The sequence below is a fragment of the Vipera berus genome, assembly GCF_964194415.1.
Source record: "Vipera berus genome assembly, chromosome: 2".
NCBI classification, from domain to species: domain Eukaryota; kingdom Metazoa; phylum Chordata; class Lepidosauria; order Squamata; family Viperidae; genus Vipera; species Vipera berus.
In genome coordinates, this window is record NC_138203.1 from 109,780,168 (window position 1) to 109,807,293 (window position 27,126).

General features: G+C 42.4%; 1 protein-coding gene across 4 annotated transcripts in view; it reads right to left on the bottom strand.

The window, feature by feature from the left end:
- The window catches only part of CHD1L (chromodomain helicase DNA binding protein 1 like), a 74,661-nt gene that overhangs the window by 28,512 nt on the left and 19,023 nt on the right, over window positions 1–27,126 (bottom strand). For all 4 annotated transcript variants that reach the window (XR_014025196.1, XR_014025197.1, XR_014025198.1 and 1 more), the window contains exons 8-12: window positions 17,958–18,113; window positions 16,074–16,166; window positions 9,625–9,721; window positions 7,609–7,682; window positions 5,240–5,350 (exon numbers count right to left, since the gene is read on the bottom strand). Coding sequence is in view for 1 of the 4 variants with exons in the window: in XM_081318248.1 (XP_081174374.1) it covers window positions 5,240–5,350; window positions 7,609–7,682; window positions 9,625–9,721; window positions 16,074–16,166; window positions 17,958–18,113 (531 nt within the window). In the remaining 3 variants the exon portion in view is untranslated. The remainder of the gene's footprint in view (window positions 1–5,239; window positions 5,351–7,608; window positions 7,683–9,624; window positions 9,722–16,073; window positions 16,167–17,957; window positions 18,114–27,126) is intronic.

A 27,126-nucleotide genomic window follows, 5' to 3' on the forward strand; every position in this document is an offset into this window, starting at 1 on the left:
TATCTAGCATCTCTAGGCCAATACAGGTAGTCCTTGACTTACGGCCATAATTGAACCCAAATTTTTTGTTTTAAGCAAGACAGTGCATGTAAAGTTGTTAAGTGAATTTTGCCCAATTTTATGGCCTATCTTGCTTCAGTTGTTAAGTGAATTACTGCAGTTGTTAAGTTAGTAACATGGTTGTTAAGTGAATCTGGCTTCCCCATGACTTTGCTTGTCAGAAGGTTGTAAAAGGTGATCGCATGACCCCGGGACACTGCAACTGTCATAAATATGACTGGATTGCCAAGCATCTGGATGTTGATCACGTGGATGCTGCAATGATCATAAGCGTAAAAAATGGTCCTAAGTCATTTTTTTCAGTGCTATTCTAACTTCAGTCACTAAACAAATTGTTGTAAATTGAGGACTACCTATAATGGCTTTCTTTCATCTTCAAAATATAATCTGCTTTGAAACACTGACTTTTAAAACCCTCCATACTTTGACTCTTATATAACTCTTATATACAGTATCTCCAAAAAGTATCTTCTTCAGACAGTCCTGACTCATCTGACATAGATGTTCATTAAAAATGCTAATGGCCTTATTTTCATAATTTGTTCTCTACTGCTGCATCTGCTCTGTGGGATAGCATCTTTCTGCGATATGATTAGGCCTCCCATTGTATTAGAATTCCATAAATTGCTCATAATGGAGTTATTTAGAAAAGTATTTGAGGTGATTGCTGTTGTCTATTTCAGGGCTTTTCAATCTTTTCTCCCATTGTACTACTTTTAGGATATGGCAATATCCAAGTACCACCAGGTGCCTAGCAAGGTGTCAAAAACGTGATGACCAAAAAAAAAAAAGGAAAAAATGATAAAGTCAATGGCCGGGGGGTGGGCATGGCCAGCTCAACATCACTCATCTGAGTCTCTGGTGGAGGGGGATGGGACTGGGGTTGGCACCTTCCTTCCCTTCCATTGTCTCTTCCTTCCTTCCCTCCATCCCATTGTGCCTTCCTTCCTTCCCATTCTCTTCCTTCCTTCCTTCCCTCCATCTCTTCCTTCCTTCGTTCCTCCCTCCCTCCCTCCCTCCATGCCCAGGAAGGGACAAGGGGAGGGGGACAGGCTGTGGCTATGCTGCTGCTGGCCACGGCTTGAAAGGCCACTGTAAATTGCTGGACAAGAGCTGCACAGTGTTAAGAGCAGAGTGCCGCCGCCTCTGCACGCACCCAGGCAGGTTCGGCATGTCACCGGTTCACCTTGCTCAGCTCAGCCGCTCTGTGCGGTGAGTGCACTGCTTCCTGCCAAGACCAGGCTGGGGTCTGGGCAGCGTAGCGCAGGTAACGTGGACTCTCATGCTGCTCATGGTGTCCCCTCCCCTGGAATCCACAGGTGTGTGAAGTGGGCAAGGACCATTTGCTGATCTCCTTCAGGGGATGCCTATTTTTCTCCCTCCCTCATTACAAATATCTTCCTGCACTCTGCTCTGTGAGGCTCTTGTTCAGCAATATACAGTGACCTTTCAAGCCATTTCTTACCTGTTTGTTGCTGCCACCTGTGTGTGTGCCCGGCCTTTTTTTTGTCCTCTCCTGTCTCGCCCTTCCTCCTCCTTCCAAGGCTGCATCTTTTTTTTCTCTCCCTCTCCCACCCAAACTGCCTCCTTTTATATCCCTTCCTGTCTCCGCCCCCTCCTCCTCCTTTCTCTTCCAGAAGTGCTGATCCTGGGGCTTTTGCCTCACCCCAGCAGCCTGCCGCTCCTGAAGACTCTCAGGGCAAGTCCTGCGCTGCTCCGCTTCCCTCTCCCCACTAACACTTGGCTGGGCTGGGCAAGGTTGCGTATCAGCTGCCACGTGCCAATGTACCACAGGTGGTATGCGTACCACTTGTTGAAAAGCCCTGGTATATGTTATTTATAAATTTTGAAGTTTGCTTGGGGGTATTTTATAATATTGTACAAGATGATAACTGTAAGATGTAATGTCATTTGACAGCAGAAGATTTGTGCAGTATTTCACTTTCTAACTTTGTTTAACCATTTCAATTACAGAATTGCTTAATAATTCATATGGAAAGTATGTAATCACAAAAAATAAAGTATTATTTTAAATGACATACATTTTTAATCCCATAATTTATTTTTTTGCTTTATTCCTCTTTCTTCTTCTAAATATGGAAGATCAAAGAGTTAAAATATTCAGTGTAATTTCATTTGCTTTGCAGCTTGATATAGCATTCTTATCTTCAGTTTATACTTGAGCCAATTTTCCCAAGTTCCAAGGATAGTTTATTAATTGCTTATTTTACACTGTTAATGAATTTTGCCAAGAAGCTGCTTTTCATTCACCTAAAATAAATTTTCTTCCTTTGGCATAAAAATAATTCATTTAAATGGTAATTCCCACTGATAAAAATCTTGTTCTGCGTAAGGTTTTCTGTAAATGATTTAAATTATTTGTCAACGCGGCTAACATGTTCCTGCTCTGATGAAAATGAAAAACTGATGAAAATGCAGCCATTTTCTCTTTTCCTTTAACATGCTTTTTCTTGCTTTTAGAAATCAGGAGCAGCAAGGGGTTGTGGGGTTGGGATGTAAGCTCAGCTAGCCATAATAATAATAATAACGCTGATGTGGGAACTCAAGGACGAGCTGATAAGGAGCTGAGGAGAAAGCCTGCACTTGAAGCTAATTGGGGAATGTGTTTTATGACAGTTTATTGGGGGTGGGAATTGTACTTTGTTACTTTGTATCGGGGGAAGGGAATTTAGTTTTTGGGTTCAACTATGTAGTGCCAATACTTTGTTTCTCGAATAAATGTTCTTTAAGGAAGAATTTTGCCTCGAAGTTCTTTTATATTTATATTTTATGACATCATCATTATTATTATTATTATTATTATTATTATTATTAATTATTATTATTAATTATTATTAATTATTATTATTATTATTATCATCATTGCTACTGCAGCATAGCACACCAATATCTTGGAAAAAGACTTCAACCATCCTATTTGATCTTCACATAAATTTTTCTATAATTTATCTTTTTTGTTAAAATAGCTGGTTTTGGCCCAAAAAAGGGACTTAACAAATATAATTAAAACATCTGTAGGATTCCACATGAATAAATCTGATGATTATGCTGATCTTTTTATATTACTATATAGTATCAATATTATATGATATTGACCTTTTCACAATAATTTTGGGCCAGAACAAGATAAACAGTAATTTCTGTAGTCTCTGGAACTTCTTTAACCCTTAAATTATCTCTGCTATTATGATATTTTATATCTGCTAACTCAGTCTAAATTTCAGAAATGTTCTTTTGAGCTTTGCTTATCTAAAGAGCATTGATTATTGTTGTATCCAGCTTTGTTGGACAATTGAACTCTTATCTGCTATATGACATAGCATTTTTTAAAAACTGTTCATTCATTTGCTCTGACATAACTTTTTTAGTTGTTTTATCAATAATTAAGTCCATATCAGGCATCTGTTTCTTTCTCTATTGAGCACTTTCTTTCTCTATTTGACAGCCATTTCTTTCTCTATTGTGTCTTCATTATGGGAGATGCCCACCTATTCAATTCAACTTTGTTTTTTCCAGTAAGCTTTAATCCCCTTTCCTTTCACAGAAGATTCCTTTCCAAACAGCTTGTCTTAATAATTTTAATCCTAATCAAAAAGCTATCAGAATGGTATGTACATTCCATTTTTCTCAAGTTCTCAGAGCAGAAAAATTCAGAAGTTAAATTATGTCATGCCCCAGTACACTGATATTCACATAATCTCCAAGTTTCTTTATTTTTATTACAAATATCTTGTATTGAATCTTTAATTACACTGATCACCAGGTGACAAGATGAGACCATTTTATTGGTCCTCCTAAGATATGAATAGCCAGATATTAACTGTTACCCACATCTGAGGAGTCTCAACAAGGACAAAAGTGATCATGTGGTGCCTCTTAATAATCAATGTAACTAAACTGGCTTGAAATAAAAAAATACTGTGTTTTGAGGGAAGTGTAGAGAGTTCATCACATCATTTTCAACAGTGGCTAGTTCTTATGTATGACAACTGCAGTGGAGCTATTATATCATCAAAAATGGAAAGGTCTGACACTACCCACTATACAGGAATGGTTGGTAAAGGTGACGAAACTTGCAGAGATGGATAAAGACAATAACTATATTTATAGCCAACTGGAAATCCCTTGCAGACTTTTTAAATGAATCGAGGGAAATGCACTTATGATTTGTGGTTTCGATGATTAGAAAAGAATACAAATAGAAAAAGGTGAGCTTTTCTTTTGTAAAACTAAAAGATAATTTTGTAATCATACTTCAATTTGCTGCAAAGAAAATTGGAAACCTCTTTCTTTTTTTAATCTTTTCTTTTTTGCCCTTTTGTCTTTTTCTTTGTGACCACCATCTAAGGTTCTTTTAAATTATTTCTGGGAGAACACAATCAGCACTGGGAGCCTTATTAACCTTAAGGGACCTGATCTATTTCAAAATAGAGAAGATATTTAAAGTGGAAATATAAGAGGAGGCCAAGTCTTTAATAGATATACAAAAGAAGCTGGCTGAAATTTTAAAAATTAAAATAATATTTGTTTAAAAAATGTTTAGACTTATTTCTGATTAGATGGGTAGCTACATAAATTTGATAAATACATAAATAAAAATTATAGGGAAATGTAAATGATAAACCAAGAGAATGAAGTGGATATATTTTTACTGGATATGCAAAAAGGCTTGCTAAGGCCTTGAAAAAGATCTAAATGATGGGAGAAAGAATAATTTAAAAGGGATCAAATCCTACAACAATATTTGAATGAACTAAAGATTAAGATTTTTGGAACTAAAAGAAAGGAATATAAAGTTGACTTATTTGATCAAGATTAAAATAAGACATGTTTTTTTATGAAATTCTGGCAATCCTTTAAGACTATTTACTGACACCAAGGCTGAAAAACTGAAGTTTTATAGATTTGTTTATAAACAAGAGATGGGTTGTGAGAAGAAGAAATATTGTTTGTAACCTTATGGGGAATAAAGAGCTACCAAACATGTTTATACTTGTAATGAAGATTGGAAGCCCCTCCTTTTTTCTTTTTTTCTTCTTTTCCAACTGTTTCTTTTGTTGTATTTTTACTCATGTCAGAATGCTACTAGTAACCCACTATTAGCTTTCAAATGAACAGCATACCTAGCATAGTACATAGAAAAGCCTTGGTTGCTCACCTGCTTTGGTACTCAGAAGGAAAACAAAAATAGGCTGCTGACCAAAGTTGTTAATGGCAAGGTATCTCTCTTCACCTCGGACAGATCCATCCAGGCGCTCATAGCTGTAACCTTTTCAGTTTTTAAAAGAAAAATTAAATATTCATGAAAGATACATTATTCCTAATGGTCCTAGTGACCATTAAGAAAATGTGTGCTTAGACAAGGAAATAAGAAAGCATATGAGAATTGCCCTACCTTGATTCTCTTTTATATAAGAGGAAGGGAAAGAGAAACAGCTTTCAATATTCTGTTATTTATAGCTTGCATCAACAAAATTCTAATATTTCTTGTAGTATCTGCTTTATAATTTGAAATCAAGGAATCTGGTAGCACCTTTTCTGAATACCAAACTGGATTAAAGGGCATAAAGCATTAGTGAGCTGCAATTCATTTCATCAGATGCAGAGTACTCTTCCACTGAGAAGAATTTGTTGCTGAATTCACATACATCAAAAGACACAGCAAACAAGATCAAAATAAGGTCTCAATAATGCATTTTTAACACATTACAATAAGGTAATTTTAATATATTTCATATTTAACCTAATCTGCACAATCAACCTTTCTCCCTGTCCTATCCCAATCTAAAGTCTATATCAGTATACATATTCTATGCATCTGATGAACTTAATGCTTTTTAATAACATTTGTTACTTCGTGTACAATATTTTTCCAGATTTTTATCACTATACACTAAAATAGCTATTCCTTTTAAAATGGCCTGACTTGGAAAATCTGGTGGACTACAGGTCTTATCAAAAAATTCTCCCTCTTTTTTCACATTAATTTTTTTGCCAATTTTTTTCTTCCAAAATTATTTTTTTACTTGAACTGTGACATACTACTGCCTACCTCAATTCTGTTCAAAATTTGACATCATTGGTTAAAAGGCTGTTGATTTTGCACCTAGACCACAAGATACTTGTCAGGTCCCTACAGATCTCTGTCGGGATGCTGCCATTATGAGCGGAGGGGGATCCTTTGGAGCTCTCCTCTACTGTGGTTAGCTTTGCTTTGTTTACTCAGCTCCTCTTCCCTTTGATGTATCTTTCTGGGGAATGTAAAGGGGGAGAGGGTATTGCCTGAGGCCATCTGCTTCGCTTCACCACAGAAGAGACACCTGCGAAACATCTTATTATCACTGTCTCTGTCCAGAGTTCTCACAACATTTTAACACCTCTGAATTGGCTCTTATGGACTGGGCAATTGGTAAGGGTTTTAAACTTTGGTGTTTAACCTAGCAATGTTGTATAGGCTTTTCAGATCCTGCCTGCCTTCTCTTGCTTTCACTAACGCTCAATAAAAATTCCTGTTAAAATGAGGCCAGTTTCAAAAGTTCTGCTTAATTGAGAGATTCAGCTGAGGCAGGGCCTTACATTAGAAACCATGTTTATTTTTGGCTTTCAAAGCTTACCTTGAGCACTTTTTCAAATGATTAATCACAACCCCCAGGTTTTAATGCAAGTTGGCCAAACAGTTGGGCCTTCTTCTAATTTGTCCTCATTCCACAGTAGCAATGCTGGAAATCTTCCCCCATTGCATTCCCTCCTCAAGCTATGCTGGACAGCTACATAAGTTCAGATTTTTACTTTCACACCAGCATTATAAAGTTGATCTTTGTTTCCCAAGGGATGCAATCTTTAGAAGGCTGTCTCAAAGGTGCTTTTTAAAAATGCAACTGGACTGTTTTTTCCCTTGAGGAAGCAGAAGAAGACGTTGTTCTTCTCATCCAAGAAGCTTTATCAGTTCTGGCAGGATGTGGGGGAGATCCTTCCATCGTCCCCACCATCCTGCCAGAACCAATGAAACTTCTTGGATGAGAAGTGAAACGTCTTCTTCTTCCTCAAGGGAAAAAACAGTCCAGTTGCATTTTAAAAAAGCACCCTTAGAAATAACTATCAGCTGGATGACTGAGAATCTCTTATAGACTTCAGAAGGGCTATCATCTGACAACCACAAAGAAGTATTAACCATGTATCTACATTAAATAGATCTATAAATGCAGTAGACATGGGAACTCACACAGCCTATCTAATTGATCTCAGATAATTTCTCTGTCACTCAAACCCATTGTGATACTCTTAGAAACGGAAGGGTTCAGCAATAGCCATCTCTAGTCATATGCTAGACGTGGGATCAAGGTTCCCACCAAAAGATAGTCTAAGTTTTAGAAAATTCCAAATGGATGCATAATTCATAATTCAACTATGAACACGCAAAGAACCCACAATCATAGGTTTTTTTTAGAATTTTCATATACAAAGCATTGCTTTATTCCGAAGAATAAGAACTCTGAAAAAAAATCCAGCTACATCAAAAACATTTACCTCTATAATCCATGTAGTCTTGAAGAATATCTAACATTTGGGTCATTTGTGAAAACAACAGAACACGATGCTTACTGCAATTTTAAAAAAAGAATGTTTTGATCTTGGCTCCAGCTTCCCACAAAACACATTCAAAATACATAATACCTCCATACATATAACCATCTGAATTCAATATAGGACATGAAACACTATTATTTCCATGCTATAGAGAGATATATGCTCAGGCTGAATCATTTGAGGGAAGGGGAGACAGCCCATCTTATTACTGGCACTTGGGTTGAGATAATTCTTTAGGGAGGAGAGGTGCCTAAGCCATAAATCTGTTTTCACAGTTTTACTAACTCTGCAATGGAAAGAGAGTTGATCCTTTATCTGTTTCTCTGCTTTACTGGCACCAGTATCACTACTGAGACTGGTCTAAATTCTTTCCTTGTCACTGGATGGCATTTTTAAGCCACTGAGTCCGAGTTAGAGGGAGGGTAAGACCTGTAAAGATTATTGCAATACCCTTTTTCCCCATCTCAGCTTGGTAGCGGACGGAAAACCAAAAACCTAATAGGAGAAGAAGAAGATCTTCATGCTGAATCAGGGCTGAATAATCTATAAGTCCTTTTGTTCATCTCTCAGCAAGTCATGGATGAACACAGCCTCATTACAGAGAGATACAGCAGCAGCAGCCAGAGATCAGGTAATTTCCCAGCAGAATTACAGAGTTGGAGGGGACATTAGAGGTCTTGTACTCCAATGCCCTGTTCAAGCAGGAGACCCTATACCATTCTGGAGAAATAGTTGTCCAATCTCTCTTTAAAAACTTTCAGTGATGGAGTACCCACAACATCTGGAGGAAAGCTGCTCAACTAGTTAATTGTTCTCACTGACAGGAAATGTCTCCTTAATTCTAAATTGGATCTCTCTTTGATAAACTTCTGTTATTTCTTGTCTGACCTTCAGGTGCTTTGGAGAATAGGTTCCCCCCTCCTCTCTGTGACAGCCCCTCAAACAATGAAAGACTGCTATCATGTACCCCCCCCCCCGTTGCCCTTCTCTTCATTAGACTAGACATTTCCAGTTCCAGTAATCATTAATTGTATGATTTAGCAATCCTGCATTTTGGATTTAGGACTGAAGGTGTGGAGCCAGAAGGGCCAATACTAAATTGCCCATTTTTCTTCCTCTGCAGCAGCCTGACCAATCTTCCTTCTACATTTTCTCCTTGTTGTTGCTACCAAGATCTGTTTATCTCTATTTCTTCTTCACTGCACTCAGAGGCAACTTCTAGTGTCTGCTTGCAATTATAGTCTGCTGAGACTGCTGCAAGGCTGTAATTGAGCCATACTGTTGTCCTCCCTTTCAAGACCCATTTTGCATTCACAACCTGATGCACAGGCAATCTGGCCAAGCTATTCAAGCTGGCTTGAAGCTGGATGGCATTGTAGCTTCTATTCTTATTACATGTCTCATATTACATGTCCCATACTCATTTTTAAATATTTCCTTGTTCTTTAATGTTTTGGTTTTTATACGTTTTATGGACACAGTTTGATATAGTGGTTAAGGTACTGGACCAGAAATATGACATGACACAAAGCAATACAATACCTTTCCCACCTAGCCCCCATCCCCAGTATGGCCTGACATGTAATGGAAGAGTCAGCCCAGCCCACCTATTTTCAACACTTCAGAAGAGGACACACAATACCATTCTTTGTTTGAATGAGTTGAAAGTGCTAGAAAATATTACTGGAATATTTTGGACATTGGCAAACCTGAGCAAAAACCCAAATAATTCCAAAGTCCTGATTCCAATGAGCATGAATTAATCATGCATATACATTTTAATTAAGGTAAAGAAAACACTTCCAATTTATGTTTTCTTAAAATAATGCCTTTGAAAGTCTTTTTCTAAAAATGTTCTTGTGCTAAATCATTCCCTCACATTAACCATTGTTTTCCCCCCCAAATGCTATTGTTGAAGTTAAAAAAGTCCCAGTTCATAGAAACTATAAAACATACCTATCATACAGGAAAGAAAGAAGTTTATCCAACAAGTTCAGTTTACCACTGGCTTCAATGAGATGATCTCCAATGACAAAGGGCTCTGGTTCAACACCTAGAAAGAAAATTCATTATTATGAAACACCTCTATTAAAGAGTGTGTCTAAATATGCATTGTAATAGAACATACTTAGCAGTGGTTCCAAACAAACAGAAGGGACCTGGGCACATTATCTTCTTTCACATATTAGAATAGGCTTGCATGTGGGGACATGGATGTAAGACTCTTTGGTAAGAGAGATGAAAATATGCTTGTTCTAGAGCTAACTGGAGGGCAGACTTTGAATTGATCATAGCATTCCAAAAAATAAGAAAAAAAGCAATAAAACATAAAATTTCTATAAAATACACAAACTCAAGATAAACTTAGAAATAATACTGCATCCACTGTAGCACTCATTTCTCTCAGGTTTAGATATTCTAAGCCATTTGCTAAAACATTAGGAAATAATGCCGAAACGCCTCCCTGAGAAAGAAAATCTCTAGAGAAAGAGAAGAGAGCACAATCAAAGTCATTCGAGGCTACATCATGTATAGTTTATTCCCATGAGGAAAAAAAAACCAGAACAACAATATGAAGCTATCAAAAAGAACAAGAGGAAATATGGCCAAAATGCCATTATTTTGCAGCAAGTTAAGAAGCAAATTAATCACCACTGCTTATTCTTAAAATTTAATGCTATAAATTTGGCTGGACCTTTAAAGATGTATTCAGGATATTTTGTTAAATGCTTCCTTAATTAGGAAAACAGATTTCCAAGACATACTTATATTAAGCCCAAAGCAGTATATCCCACCAGAAATCCTTTTTAAATCTGCAGAAGAAAATACATATTTTACTGAACCCTTTCATCATCTGGAAAAAATATCTGGCCCTAAACAATTTAAAATATTTTCTAGAACTGCTCAAAATGATCTTAATAGATTCTGTACCATTCTGGCCACTACTAACAAGAAAAGAGGGGGGAAATTAATTGTACCCCTTCTAATCATAAAGGAAAGCTTCTCTTTTACAAAATATATATATAGGAAATTAATACTGTATACAGTAGTCATGGCAAGATTACTGTACTCACAAATATGGAAAAATAATAAAATGCCCACAGTAGATTGGATTATAAAATTGATGGAGCTCCTTGGGATGGCTAGGATTTGAACAGAAATTAGGTAATACTGTCTTTGCTCCCCTTCCGTCTAACAGGGGAGGGCTCTAAAGTTGGACTCACTTGCTTGTCTCAAACTACAGAACCAGGGTAACTGATTGCTGGCATAAGATATTAGCTTGGGCATGTGAATGTCTCCACTATCCTCTCCAGTAGACCCACTTTCAAAAGTCACCCAGTTCAAACTGAAGAGTGCCCAAAATATTATCAACAATAAACTGTACTCTTTGGCAAACTTGCTAAATGGTTCTGTAAATGTTTAGGATATGACAAACCTTTAAACAATGCACATGCCCAAACCATAGTGCCAGAGGCTGATATGCAGGTTCTGAGGTTTTGCTGGTAAAAAATACAGGAAACCAAAAGTTGCCTTCAAGCTTTATGTTTTTTATTCAGCTGAACAAAAAGACGGGCTCCTCTAAATGAGAGCAGCCCCAAAAGACAAGTAAACCTTGTATTTATTCTTTCTGGTTACATAAGCAAGCCATCTAGCAAAGCTGACACGCATATGATAAAGATTTCACCCAGTAAGTCTGGCATACTGTAGATAAGAGAACAGAAGTAACAAACATGTTCCCTTTTGGGTGTTTCCCTAAAGATATCGTATGTTCTTGGGTGGGTTAGGACATTGAGTATTTTCCTTGCTGGCCTTTCATGACCCTGCATCTAGGACTTTGCAAGAGCCCGAAGACAGTAGGGCCATCTGCACATTCACAATTGATATTTCCTACACTGTCCCCTAATTGAACAATGGCTCACACGGATATTTGCTCTATATGGGCCGATTACAATATTCTAGGTTGGACTTGTACACCCTTAGGGGGGTTTCTCCCTCCTGGTCACAACCAGCCTTCCTGTCTACCATCTCCCTTGATGACGGGCCCAATTGTTGGGATCCCGAGAGGTGGTTGGGTCTACCTAGGGGCCTCTGGGGGAGATGCACTAAGAGGCCCCTGATATGTTTTTTAGCCGGTTACTTTAAGGGGTTAGGGAGGGGGAGGAATAGTGGGGAGGGGAGGGAACTAATAAGTGGCACTCAGTCTGGGTCCGCTATGGGCTCTGGTGGAATGGGGTTGGGGGTGGAGGCTGCTGGCTCTGCGTGTGCTGGGGTGGGGTGTCAAATCCCCACGACGATAGGGAATGGCAGCAGGTGGTTGCACGGAGGGCCACATCAATATCTGGGATCGCGCCCTCGCTATCTTCAAGCGGTGGCGCGCTCCGACCCTCCGGTTAGCACCCTTTTGCCTGGGGATGAGGGTGATCAGGTCCCTGAGCTTAGGCTGGTGTATTTTAATGCCAGATCCGTTGTTAATAAGGCTCCCATCGTTCATGATTTGATCGAGGAATGCGCGGATCTGGCATGCATTACCGAAACCTGGTTGGGCTCGGAGGGAGGGGTCCCTCTGACTGAGCTATGTCCCCCAGGTTTCTGTGTGCTGCACCAGCCACAGGCTCAGGGTAGGGGTGGTGGGGTGGCGGTGGTTATTCGGGAGACTTTATGTCTGCAGGAGACCACCATTGTCCAGATAGGCGGGAGTGAGTCCCTCCTCCTGAGATTTGGCCCTCGGGTCCAGATGGGCTTGTTGCTCACATACCTGGCACCCAGCTGTGTGGCAACAGCCCTGCCCGGGCTGCTCAACACCCTCTCAGGGTTGGCGGTGGAGTTCCCCAGGCTTATAGTGATGGGTGACTTCAACCTGCCTTCCCTGGGAGGGTTGTCAGAGTTAGCTCGGGAGTTCATGGCTTCCATGACAGCCATGGACCTGACCCAAGTAATTCAGGGCCCGACTCATGTGGGGGGGTCACACTCTCGACCTGGTGTTTTTATCTGGGCAGTGGTTGGATGATCTGGGAGGGGGTTTGCCAGCCATTTTCCCCCTGTCATGGTCCGATCATTATCTCCTGCGGCTGGTCTTCCGCTATGCCACCCCCCATCGCTGGGCTGCGGAACCGACCAGGTGGTTCCGCCCCAGGCGCCTAATGGACCCAGAACGGTTCCAGACGGCGCTTTGGTCTATACCTATTGCCCTCATTCACAGCCTGGCCGATGCCTTGGTGGATGCCTGGGAAAGGGCGGCCACCAAGGCACTCGACCGTGTTGTACCCTTGCGACCCCTGACCCGGCGCAGATCCCGTTGGGCTCCATGGTTTTCTGTGGAGCTCCGGGAGATGAAGCGTCGGAGACGGTGTCTGGAGAGCGGTTGGAGGTCCAGCCGGTCTGAATCTGACCGATTGCAGTTAAGAACCTTCATAAGGTCTTATCTTGTGGCGATGAGGACAGCGAAGGCTAATTATTTCGCTGCCGTCATCGTGTCCACAGATAATCGCCCGGCCGCCCTGTTTAGGGTGACTCGCTCCCTTCTTAACCAGGAGGTAAGGGAGGATCCCTTGCAGGGTCGGGCCGAGGAGTTTAGTCATCATCTGATAGACAAAATCGCTCAGATACGGACCGGTTTGGACTCCTGGTTTGGACTCCCCATAGTCTGATGGGGAGGAATCGGTCTTGAGCATGCTATCTGGACTGAATTCGATCCTGTTTCCAATGATGATGTTGACAGGATTATGGAGATGCTAAGCTCCACCACCTGTTTATTGGACCTGTGCCCCTCCTGGCTGGTTTTTGCGGCCCGGGAGGAGACACAAGGCTGGTTCCAGGCAGTAATAACTGCTTCCTTGAAGGAGGGTATCTTCCCCTCCGCCTTGAAGGAGGCGGTGGTGAGACCCCTCCTCAAGAAGCCTGCCCTGGACCCGGCTGTTTTAAACAACTATCGTCCGTTCTCCAACCTTCGTTTTCTGGCAAAGGTTGTTGAGAGTGTGGTGGCGCATCAGCTTCCCCTGTTCCTGGAGGAAACTGATTACCTGGACCCGTACCAATCGGGTTTCAGGCCCGGGCACAGCACGGAGACGGCATTGGTCGCGCTGGTGAATGATCTCTGGCAGGCTCGGGACAGGGGTTATTCCTCTGTCCTAGTCCTATTAAATCTCTCAGTGGCTTTTGATACCATTGACCATGGTATCCTACTGCGGCGTCTCAGGGGGTTGGGAGTGGGAGGCACTGTTTTATGGTGGTTCTCCTCCTATCTCCTGGGCCGCTCGCAGTCGGTGTTGACGGGAGGGCAGAGATCCACCCCGAGGCCTCTCGTTTGTGGAGTCCCTCAGGGGTCGGTTCTCTCTCCCGTCCTGTTCAACATCTATATGAAGCCGCTGGGCGAGATCATTCGTGGTTTTGGGGTGGGGTATCATCAGTATGCTGATGATACCCAACTTTTTTTCTCCACCCCGAACCAACCCAGTGATGCCCTCGCCGTGATGTCCCGCTGCCTGGAGGCGGTCTGGGTTTGGATGGGGAGAAACAGGCTTCGTCTCAATCCTGCCAAGACTGAGTGGCTGTGCATACCGGCATCTCGGGTTAACCAGACTATTCCATCATTAACGATGGGGGTGAGGTGTTACCCCCCGCTGATAGGGCTCGAAACTTGGGTGTCCTCCTGGATTTGCGGCTCAGTTTTGAAGACCATATAGGAGCCGTGACCAGGGTTTTTTTTGCCCAGGTTCACCTGGTGCGCCAGTTGCGACCCTACCTGGACCGAGATGCCCTACGTACAGTCACTCATGTGCTCGTGACCTCCCGTTTAAACTACTGCAACGCTCTCTACATGGGGCTGCCCTTGAGAACCACTCGGAGGCTTCAGCTGGTGCAAAATGCAGCCACGCGAGTTGTGATGGGGGTTTCCCGTTACTCCCATGTAACACCTTTGCTCTGTGAGCTGCATTGGCTTCCGGTTGCCCTCTGGGTGAGATTCAAGGTGCTGGTGATGACCTATAAAGCCCTAAATGGCTTGGGTCCAGGATATCTGAGGGAACACCTGCTGCCGGCATCAAGTTCCCTTCATCCTGTGCGCTCCCACAGGGAGGGCCTTCTCAGGGTGCCGCCGGTAAAAGAATGCCGGCAGATAACACCCAGGGGGAGGGCCTTCTCAGTGGGTGCACCTGCCCTTTGGAACCAGCTGCCCATGGAGCTTAGGACTGCCCCCGACCTTCGATCATTTCGCCGAGACCTGAAGACCTGGCTCTTCAAGCTTTCCGGCCCAGGCTGAGTTTTAATTGGGGTTTTAACTGGGGTTTTATATGTTTTATATTTTTTTCAGGGATTTAGTTTAATCTTTTTAATTGTTCTTAATTTTTGTATTGATGTTTTTATGCCCTGTAAACCGCCCTGAGTCCTACGGGAAAGGGCGGTATATAAATTAAATTAAATTAAATTAAATTAAATTAAATTAAATTAATTCCGGGTTAACAAGGCTAGCACTGAGACTCAATTGCCCAAGGCTGCTATCTCAGAAGACCAATTGTCCTATGTTCAGTTGGATCTTACCTCTTTCTCTCGACCACCACTTTGGTAACGAGAGATATAACAAGTTCATTGTCTGGGAGTCAGTTTGATGTGGAAGTTAAGATGTAGGACTAGAAACCAGGAAACTGTGAGCTCTAGACCTTTTTTAGGTGTGAAAGCCAAATGGGTAACTTTCAATGTGTTGCTGTTTACTTTCAGCCCAACTTCCCTCATTGGATATTTGTGTAAAATCTAAAAGCAAACGGGCCATCCCAAGCTATTCTGTAGATGCCTGGGGAAGATATTCAATGTCACAGACACTGACAAAGAGGGAAGGGTCTTATAGTTAGTTAGCTCAGCCCATTCCTTCTTAGTAACGTCTGTGAATTCAAGTGGAAATAGAACCTTCAGATTAGTCCTAAATGTACAAATGAAACTTACTGTCAACACCGTGATCCTTGAATTTCACTATTGTAGGAACAGATGTAATCGACATCCTGCAAGTGGAAAAACCCCTTAGTGTAGTGGTTAAGGCATCAGGCTAAAAACTGGGGCACCATGAGTTCTAGCATAAAGCCAGCTGGGTGATCTTGGGCCAGTCACTCCCTCCCAGCCCTAGGAAGGAGACAATGGCAAACCATTTCTGAAAAAACTTGCCAAGAAAACTGCAGGGACTAGTCCAGGCAGTTACTAGGATTAATGGTGACTTGAAGGCATCCTTCATATAACTCAGCCTACGAATAATATTTTAAAAGATAGACAATCAGAACAACCATTAAGACCTAAGTCAGTGCCCCTCTTCCTTCTTCTATTTGACTGAGATATAGGATCTGCTTAGCCTACTAACAGAATTGTTATGGCTACCTCACCTAAATAGTAGCTTCAGCAATACTCATGTTCATAATTCTTACCAGTGAATAAATATGGGTGAGCTACACATTTCCGCAGTTGAATCAACACATTTTGGGGGTTAGCTTGCTTTCCCCACTCATTTTCAAATGCATCTGAAAAAAATATTAGAGACATTTACTGCTTTTGTTGACACATTTAAATATCAAGATTTAATCACACAACGCAGCAGGTAAAAACATTTTAATTAAAAGTCAACATTATTCAATATCTATGCTTTGGTGGAAACAGCAAAAAAGAAAGCTATTGCTAACAATTGTTAAAGGTCTTTGAAGTTTTAAAATGTATTATTTCTTATGACCAATTACATTAAATGGCAGACAGAGTCCTGCGATACCAAAATCCTGAAGTTGAAAGTTCTAACAATTTAATTTCTAATCTCATGCCAATGCTTTGGTCATCTACTGCAGTCATGAGCAATCTTTGACTTAGGCACCATCATACAATCTGACAAAATGATCTAAATATAAAGAAATAACTACGGTAATTTATATACAAGCTGTTCATAAAGAACTATGTTAATTGATAAAGGTTTCCAGTGGCTTTCAGCAAATACTGTCTTAAAACTCTTGATCTCCCTAGGAAATGCACCTTCTTGCACAATATTTCTGGCCCATCTTTTCTTGCAATTTCAAAGAAACTGCAAATAAACAAACAAATAATTCTGAGAGTGTTAGGATTCTGGGATTCATTTAACTATCATCCAAATCATATTAGCCCATATTAGCACGCACTGGTTTTTCAGTAGTTTCTCTTCACAAACTAGCAGAACCAAAATCCTGTGTACAGATGAGCTGCAGGACCAGGAGATATGTACTCCTGACAGGTGATTTGACATTTTGTGACAACTATACTGAATATAACTTGCCTGCCACTCTCAAAGCTTGCAGTTCTAACGAGGAAGCAAACAGAAGTTGATTACAGAGAAATGAGTAATTAAGACTGGAATTTTTATTTGCATTTTCAGGAATGTTAATTGTTTCATCCATAGCATTAGCTAGTTATGCCTGAATGGTCCAATGCATGGATAAGACAGTGTTGATAAAAAAGACACCAACTGTCAAATATGCCAGAATCATATAGGAAAAGATTGAGCCTGCATGAAATGAATTAATATTATCTGAAAAGCAATGGATAAAGTATTGACAGGCTATAAAACCATTTTTAACTATAGATTTATGGGGCAAAGCTAAAAGAGAGAAATTGTCATAAAGCAGAGAGGACTGGGTATCGCTCCATAGCCATGTTATAGAAAATGAAACAGCTGTTCTATAAGGCTGAATCAGGATTAATTCATTCACTGTATACATGTACCTACACACAATGACTATATTTTACATACTAATATTAGAAACTGCTCAAGTCAAAATGAAATGCAAATCACATTAATTCTAAACTGAGAAAACATATCTAGCTGAAAAATTCAAAATCTCATGAACAGAAAAAACAGGATACAACTATTGCTAGGTAAAACTCTGGAAGGGGGAAAGAAGAAAAACTACATATGGAATACTGTTTTTATATTGATGATGGGAAGTTCAAGTACTAATCTAATCAACTAGTAAAATCTCAGAATTGCTAGGGATCGAAACATAAGAAATGTAAGAAAAATCAAATAGTGTTTGAGGTTTATTTTTTCCTTTCTAGCACACCAAACATAGCCTTAATATGGAGGAAAATCACAAATGTGACCCACTAAGGCAAAAATGCAGTAAAAAATTGAATAGTATATACATTGAAATCAATGGGATTTGTTAATTAAATTTTCATTATTGAGTGGTTCTATTTCGAAATATGATTCAGCCTTAAAGCTTCCTGTCTCAATTTACCAAACAAATTATCTGTCTTGATGGCCAGTGCCAAAATCTATTCCTTTTCTTTTTTACCTAGATCTTTCATGAGAAGAGCCTTATAAAGTTTTTTCTGCAGTGCTGACATTCCATGGTAAAGAACCACTTCTACCTTCTTTGGAATTTCTTCTGAAACTTCTGCCTTCAATCTCCTGAGCAACAGAGGCTGCAACAGACTGTGAAGTTCCTTGACTTAAAAAGAAAAATCTCATTAAATGCAGACAGGAAAATCCAGTTAAATACAGATAGGATGAAAAATGTGGACAAGTTATGATTGTTAAAACTGAAGGAAATCTATCAGGGATCTAGGGGAGTTTTGCACGCAAGTACAGGATGGCCTCTGCTTATGTGAGGGGAACTTTGTGCATGAGGGCAAGCGGCTGCTGCTTGCACAAGGGCAACTTCGCACATACTCATGCACTCACCCACCACCTGCGTGGCCCAGTTCCAAACAGGCCATGGCCCAGTAGTGGGCTGCGGTCTGGGGACCCCTGATCTAGATAACCTTATCAGCAAGATATCCATTCTACAGGCATCATCATTTTTCACTTTCATATCTACTGTATAATATTTAGTAAGATATCACATTGTCAGCCGCTCAGGGTCCCTTGATCCGTGAGATGGGTGACAAATACATTTAATAATAAATAAATAGTACATAAGAAAGTAGTACCCCTTTTTTCTTTTCTACATATCATAATAAATGGTTTATTTCTATCTAGATATTTTCCAAGTAGAAATATGTGATTAGCTTAATTTATAATCACTTCACCATTTAGATCAGACATGTCAAACTCACAACATCATGTGATGTCGTGCAATGTATTGGGACAGTTTTGCCATTTCCAGCAATGGGGTGGCCGCGGCTTCCACATGATGCATCCGGCCCGCAGGCTGGCAGTTTGACACCCCTGATTTAGATGGTTAATGCTTTGGCTGTATGTTTCTAGGAAAACTTGTAAATCTTCCCACAGCTTCTAGTAACAGACTAACTAAAAGCAAATCTATGTGGCATACATATCTTAATGAATTCTAATAGAGATAGTTAAGAAACATAGTATCACATTTCATAAATGTATGGTTAGAATATTGTGCTTATTCTCGGGATTCTGCCATCTCTCCGAGGGGGGGGGGAGAGGATGGTTATTCAGATTGCAGTAGGCTGTTTTCAAAGACCAGGAAAGCTTTTGATCTGGGGGGAACGGGGAGAGAGAGAGATCTGGGTTACATCTCCATTTGGAACTGAAAGGAAAAGCAATAACAATAAACACAAGGAGATTTCCCTTTCCCACGAAAAAGCCTGACACCTAACTAAATGATGTGAGCCTGACCAAATGGATTTGGGGGGGGGGGTTTGAACCAGGAATGCTTTATATAGTATTGAAATGTAACTCAATGTCAGATCCCGTCTTGTATTGCCACAACCGATCTCATCCTAGTAAACTTCTCCTTTGGACAAACTTGGATCCAAGACTTCTTATTTCCTAAGATGTGGATAGGGGTGGGTCCTGACAGTAGACAGGATCTGCTATAAGAGTCATCCTGGAAGCGAAAACCTTATCGGGGGACTTTGCACTAAATATTATGTCTGGCGACGAAGCAAGAGAGGAGGGAAGCCCCACGGAGAGGGAGTCTTCCCCCCAAATGGAATCCCAGAGACGATGGGAAGTTGAAGTGGCATATTTCCCCGGGGAAGAAGCGGTGGAGCAGCACAACCGAAAACCCTGGTGGTCGATGGGCGTTGGAAAAAAAAGTGAGTGGGAAAAGGCATCGGGAGAAGTGACCCCGAGACAGAGCGACCACCAACCGGAATGGAGGCAAGAGATGGAGAGCTACATGCACGCCAGTGAGGAGGAGCGGATTCTGGAAAAAGCCATTGATCTGATGAAAGCAACCCTGAGCTCACTAAGGGAGGAGAGAGCTGAAAAATGCAACCGAAGCAGCGCCTGGGGCCGCAACTGGAGAGGTAACGGCACCTGAAACCCCGGGGCCGTCCAACGTAATGGGAGTCACTGCCTCAGCAGTACCCCCCCCAGAACCACAGACAGGGACCAGGATGAGGAGCGATACCGGCCGCAGTGCAGACAATGCTCCATCCAAAGACTCCCGCCCCTGGAAGTCATCACGACTGGGATTTTTCCTAACCCAAGTCCTCAGCTATATGGAAGAATACGGACAGGATATCCCCAGTGACAAAATACGCATCCGAATTGTGCAATCTGCCCTGGACGGATCGGCTGCAGACTGGGTGGTGAACTTGCACGACTCCAACACCCCAGAACTCAACGATTTCAACCGATTCATGTCATCTTTGAGGCGGCAGTTTGAGAATCCTTTGGCTGACCGTAAGGACTGGGAGAGAATCAAAACGATGAGACAGGGCAGGTGAGCAGTGGCCGAATATACCCAAGAATTCCGAGCCATTGCCAGCAAGCTGAACTGGCCAGAAGATATCCTCCTTAGCCACTTCAAAGACGGTCTAAACTACGACCTGTATGACGCTTGCCTGCCTCGAGGAGACCCACCCCATCTCGACGACTGGTACGTCCTGGCGGAGGAAGTGGAAATAGACCTACTGAAGAGATACCACAGAAGAAAACCATGGGGACGCATGCCAATTGAGCAAACATGCGAGGGGGAAAAACCACCAGCCACAGCCAAAAAATCAACGGGTTGTTTCAACTGCGGGAGAGAGGGCCACCGCGTCGCAGAATGTCGTTCAAAAGCCCCCGCACGAAAACCAGAGGCATCATCCTCCAAGAAGCCGGGGAAGTCCCAAGGCAACACCAAAGAATCTTCCATGAAGGGGACAGAGGCTGTAGAGTCCACAATTCCTGCCAGGAACTGGGATTGGACTCCGGCCTGCACTGCAGGGATGGTGGACAACTCGGAAGACAGCTCAGAGGGAGAACCATTGGTAAGTGGACCCCTTCCACCCATACTTAAGACAGTGACTATATTAGCTTCCTCTATGCCTGAAGCAGCCAAAATAAAAGCTCTGATAGACTCTGGTTGCATCCGCTGCCTTATCAGCCCAACGCTGGTAGAGAGATTGAGCATCCGAGTGAGGAGGCTAAAACAACCAATCTCTTTTAGTCAATTAGATGGGTCAATAACGGGGGGGGGACCAGCCACCCTAGCCACTTTACCAATCCACCTATCACTGGGCCCCATGAGGAGGACATAACGCTTATAGTGGCCCCAGGCATGGAATGCCCAATGATTCTAGGACTGGAATGGCTGAAGAAATGGAACCCCGGGATAAACTGGAGGACAGCAGAACTCAATTTCCCAAAGGGGGGGGCAGAAGAACTTAGACTCCAAAAGCATCCCCCCAACCCGGAGGGAGGAGACAGCAGCAGTGGGGGAAGAGAAGTTCCCAGAAATACCGGAGGAATAATAATAATAATAATAATAATAATAATAATAATAATAATAATAATAATAATAATAATAATAATAATAATAATAATAATAATAATAAATAAACCTTTATTGTCAAAGTACAACATGTGTACATTGAGATTAGCTGAGCCTCCCCCCGTGGTCTCTCCCCCCAACACACAGTGACAACAAACCCTCCATCCTACCACACCACATGAACCAACTACACCACACACCGGCCTCCCAAGTCAATTCTGCATAAATTCACAGAGATTATGTCCCATTTAAAAGCCTAACAGCCCACGGATAAAAGCTATTTTTCAGCCTGTTGGTACGGCTGGCTATATTCCTATATAGGAGAGTAAAGAGATACCGTTCAGGGTGTGAGTCATCCCTGAGAATCTTCCTCACTCTTCCAAGGCAATGAGCCCTGGCAATGTCATCCAGTGGTGTCAGGGAACAGCCCACAATGTCTTGTGCTGTGCTCACTACCCTCTGTAATACTTTCCTGTCCGCGGCTGTCAGACCAGCATACAAAACCACAATTCCATATGAGAGGACGCTCTCTACAGTAGACCGGTAAAAGAGGGTCATTAGCCGTTGTTCTACCCTGTTCTTCCGCAAGACCCTAAGAAAGTGAAGCCTCTGTTGGGCCTTTCTAGCCACCTGGGTTGTGTTAACTTTCCAGGTCAGATCTTCACAGAGGTAGACTCCCAGAAATTTAAAGGAGGAAACTCTCTCTACACAGTCCTCCCCGATGTAAAGTGGGGCAGGTTCCTCCTTTTTTCTCCAGAAGTCTAACACCATCTCTTTCGTCTTGCCAATGTTTAGGTGCAAGTTGTTGTTACTACACCATATGGATAGTTTTTGTACCTCCGCCCTATATGCTGTCTCATCCCCACCTGTAATAAGACCCACCACAGTTGTATCATCTGTGAGCTTGATTATCGCAGTGGATGGGTCAGATGATACACAATCATAAGTGTATAAAGAGTACAGGTAGGGGCTAAGCACACAGCCCTGAGGCGTGCTGGTGCAAAGCTTCAGGGGGGTGGACAAAGCAGACCCGACCCTCACTGTTTGTAACCGATCCCTAAGAAAGTCTTGAATCCAATCGCAGATGGTGGGGGAGAATTTCAAGTCAGTCAGCTTCTCGATGAGAATGCCAGCAAAATGGTGTTGAAAGCCAAGCTGTAGTCAACAAAAAGCATCCTGACATAACTTCCAGGTCTCTCGAGATGACTTGCTACAGAGTGTAAAGCAGTGGCTATGGCATCGTCTGTCGACCTATTTCCCCTGTAGGCAAATTGATGTTTATCTAAGTCCAGTGGGAGGCATGTCCTAAGATGTTGGAGAACCAATCTTTCGAAGCATTTCATGACTACAAACGCTAATGCAATAGGTCTGTAGTCATTCAGGCACTCAACTGCAGTTTTCTTGGGGACTGGGACAATGGTAGCTGCTTTCAAGCACGATGGTACACATGCCGTTTGCAAGGAGATGTTAAAAATCCTTGTCAGGACCCCTGCTAATTGATTGGCACAATTCCTAACCACTATCCCCAGCAACCCATCTGGGCCTGCGGCTTTGCTGGGATTCACAGCCTTCAATACAGCTCTCACTTGGTGTTCACACAGGGTGATTGGCTGAGTGTCAGAAGGCCGGCCAGCAAAGGCTACGGGGTCTGGTCTTTTAACCTCGTAGCGGGCGAAGAAGATATTCAGCTCCTCAGCCAACGAGGCATCGGTGTTTGCCATGCTCCATGTGCTGCCCTTAAAGTTGGTTAAGTGCTGCAGTCCCTGCCATACTTGCCTCGGATCATTATTCGCTAAGTGGTTCTCCACCTTTTGTTTGTATTGTTGTTTTGCCATCCTAATGCCTCTTCTGAGATTTGCCCTGGCCTCTCTGTATGCATCCCTATCCCCTGCCTTAAAGGCAGAATCCCGGGCTCTCAGGAGTGTTCGTATCTCTGCAGTCATCCAGGGTTTACAGTTCCCATAAACTCTAATGCACTTATCCGTTGTTACACTATCACTGCATGTTCTAATATAAGAGAGTACGGCATCTGTATATGAATTTAGATCTTGTTCTTCAAATACACTCCAGTCAGTGGTTTCAAAGCAGTCCTGCAAATGACTGAGAGCACCCACTGGCCAGGTTCTGACCCATTTTGTGACTGCCTGAGTCCTTTTCCTGAGAGGAACATACTTTGGGCACAACAGGAGTGAAAGATGATCAGATGTACCCAGGTGGGGAAGAGGGAAAGCTCTGTATGCCTGTTTCAGATTGGAATACACGTGGTCCAAAGTGTTCTTCCCTCTGGTGGAAACTTGCACATACTGTACAAACTTAGGGAGAACTGTCTTCAGACAAGCTTGATTGAAGTCCACAGCCACGACAAGAGCGCCCTCTGGGTGAGTTTGCTGCTGCCTGGTGATGACGTCATACAGCTTAGAAAGTGCCATGTTGACATTGGCATCAGGTGGAACATAAACAGCTATAATAATACAGGGACCTTGCTAAGGTTTTCAGTGAGGAGCGGGCAAATGAGCTTCCCCCCCATCGCCCCACAGACTGTGCTATAGAATTCAAACCCGGGGCAAAATTCCCCAAAACCAGGATGTATGCCATGAGCCCAAGGGAAATGGCAGAAATGGAAAGATTCATAAAGAAAAACTGAGAAAGAGGCTTCATTGAGCCTGCCAGACCCAAAGTGGCCGCCCCAGTTCTGCTCAGGGAGAAGGAGGATGGTTCTTACCGCTGTTGTATAGATTATAGAAATCTGAACACAATTAGTGAATGCAATCTATACCCCTTACCCCTAATGAAGGATATGCTATCCCACCTAATGAAAGGAAGGATTTTCGCTAAACTAGACCTGAGGGAAGCATATTACCGCATTAGGATTAAGGAAGGAGATGAATGGAAGACTGCATTCAACTGCCCATTGGGTTGCTACCAGTTCAAAGTACTGCCATTTGGACTGCAAGGGGCCCCCGCAGTATACATGCAATTAATTAATGACGTGCTAAGGGAGCACCTTTATAAGGGGGTCCTGGTTTACCTGGACGACATCCTTATCTTCACTGAGACCAAAGAGGAACACATCAACCTAGTCAGAGCAGTCCTGAAGAAGTTGCGAGCTGCCCACCTATATGCTAAACTATCGAAGTGTGAATTCCACCAGGAAAAAATTGACTACCTGGGATACCGCATATCCCCAGAGGGCATCGAAAGGGACCCTGAGAAAGTCAGGGCAGTATTAGAGTGGGCACCCACCCGCACACAGAAGCAATTGCAAAGTTTCCTGGGGTTTGCAAATTTCTACCGCCAATTCATCCCTGCATTTGGCCAAATGGACCCAGATTGTTGGGGGCAATAAGCTGACTTTGTAATAATGCTGCTTGGAGGGGGGGCAAAAGCCCTAATAAGCAGGCATACATAGAATGAAGGCTATTGCTAAGCACATTGATTTGTGCTTTAAATTGTAAGCCACCCTGAGTCTTCGGAGAAGGGCGGGATATAAATGAGATTTAAAAAAAATAGCCATGCCCCTGACAAACTTGTTGAAAATGAAAGGGGGGGTCCCCTGTGAAATCCAGCCAGCCTGTAAAGTGGACAATGGAGTGTCAAGCAGTATTTGAGAGGCTAAAGAGACTTTTTTCTGCTGAACCTGTCCTAAAACACCCAGATCCCGACAAACCTTTTGTAGTACAGGCAGATGCAAGCGATGTAGCGGTAGGAGCCATATTATTACAAGAAAATGATGGGGGGACGTTGCAACCATGCTCATACACATCCAGAAAACTCACAGAAACAGAACAACATTGGCCAATATGGGAAAAAGAGGCATTCTCGTTGAGGTGGGCATTACTAACATGGCGCCAATTTTTAGAAGGAAATAAAATACCTTTCCAGGTCTGGACAGACCACAAGAATTTGGAAGCACTAAAAACACCCAGGAAGCTCACTCCTAAGCAAGCCCGCTGGTCCCAACATTTTCACCAATTCAATTTTACTCTCAAACACTTACCGGGGGGAAAGAATTTCCTGGCAGATGCATTATCCCGCATGCCCCAATATAACAGCACAAGAGTTGCTGACTTTCGGGACTTCCGGGTGGCTCTCCAGCATCGCAGACGGTCGGAATCGACCACCGGCCCTTCGTTTCTGTTTAAACCGCTGAGCAGCCAACAATCAGCTGCTCCGCGGTGTGAAAACCCCACGAAGAAGGGAGGGGGAGTTTCCAGGTAGGGGTAGAGCCCCCTTAGAGCCCCAGAGCGTTTGTTCTGGGGCTTGAAGGGTGAGGGCCCCCCCAAAGCCTGGGAGTCTCTGGAGTGGAGGGCTCTTCTGCTGTTAGCAGAACAAGACGCTGAATCCACTCCTGCCGGTTTGATTGACATCTAGAAACATTGTTGCAGCAGAGCAACAGAGGAGTTCTATAAACAGGAAGTACAAGGCTTTAACCCTCGAAAAACAATTCTTTTTTCATTCTGCTTACTATTTGGAAAAGAAAGGGAAAATAGCGTCTGAGTGAATAGGGAGGAGAGAGGGAAAGAACTTTTTTTTCCTTTTTTATAAGAGGTGAAGGGGTTTTTCTTTTTTTTTCCTCTCTCACCCTTTTTTTTAATATAGTGAAAGTCTTTGCTGGGAGATTGAGGAAGAATTGGACTTTAAATTTGCTCTGCCTGAACTTACAAGATGTGGTTTTAGTTCTTAAAGGAGAAGAGAAGTGAAAGTGTGAACGGAGAGTTAAGTGTCTTTAAAATGGCTTCTAAGCCTCCTAGAATCCCTGTTACTAAAAGTGCAGGGACATCGCCTGTTCAGCAATCTGGACTGCAGTCTTTGACATCATCCCCTGCAGCTTCTCCACCTGTAACGTTAAATGACCTGCAAGATGCCTTAAAAGTGGCTTTAGCCACTCAGTCTGAAAAAATAACTGAACAGGTGGCTGAGCTTATTGAGGAGAAGAACAAGGAAATGCGGGAGGACATTCTCTTAGCACTTCAGGGGCTGGCAGGATGTATTGAAACTTTGAATGAACGGGTGGAAGAAGTGAAGCAAAATAATTTGTTGTTGGAGGCTAAAATGGGTGAAGCTGAATTTAAAATGGACAAAATGGAGGAAGAGGTTCTGATGTTACAGTATAGAGATATGGAGTTTGCCCTAAGGATCAGAGGCTTGAAAGAGAATTCTCAGGAGAACTTGCAAGAGATGCTGGTGGATGCTTTGGCACCTATTTTGGGGGTTTAAACCCGAAGAATTCTCTGGGGAGATAGATAAAGTCTTCAGAGTTAACTCTTGGATTGCCAGGCAGAGGAAATTGCCAAGAGATGTGGTGGTGTATTTTACGAAGAGGAGGATAAGAAATGAGATTATCCAAATTTTTTATAATAAGAGATTTACAATTGCTGGTCAAGAGGTGTTGATTCTGAAAGAGATTCCCCAAAAAGTTTTGAGAAAAAGGAAAGAATTTGCTTTTTTGGCAGAAGAATTGAAAAAACAACAGCTTCAGTTCAGATGGGAGATTCCAATGGGGATTGTGGTGAATTTTGCTGGAATAAGATATCGTCTTAATACAGTTTTGAAGGCATGAGATTTTTATACTAATGTATTGAAAGCAGGTTCCCCACCCTCTACAGAAGATAAAGGAGGAAAGGATGAAGGAGTGCAACAGTTACAAGAAAAACAGCAATCTTCAGAAATTGTGCAACCCTTGGCTTTAGCAGAAGAAACTTCGACTCAAAGAATAACACGGGCTGCATCTAGGCAGAACAACAACAACGGCAACAGGATCAATGTTTGATGATTACAATTCAAG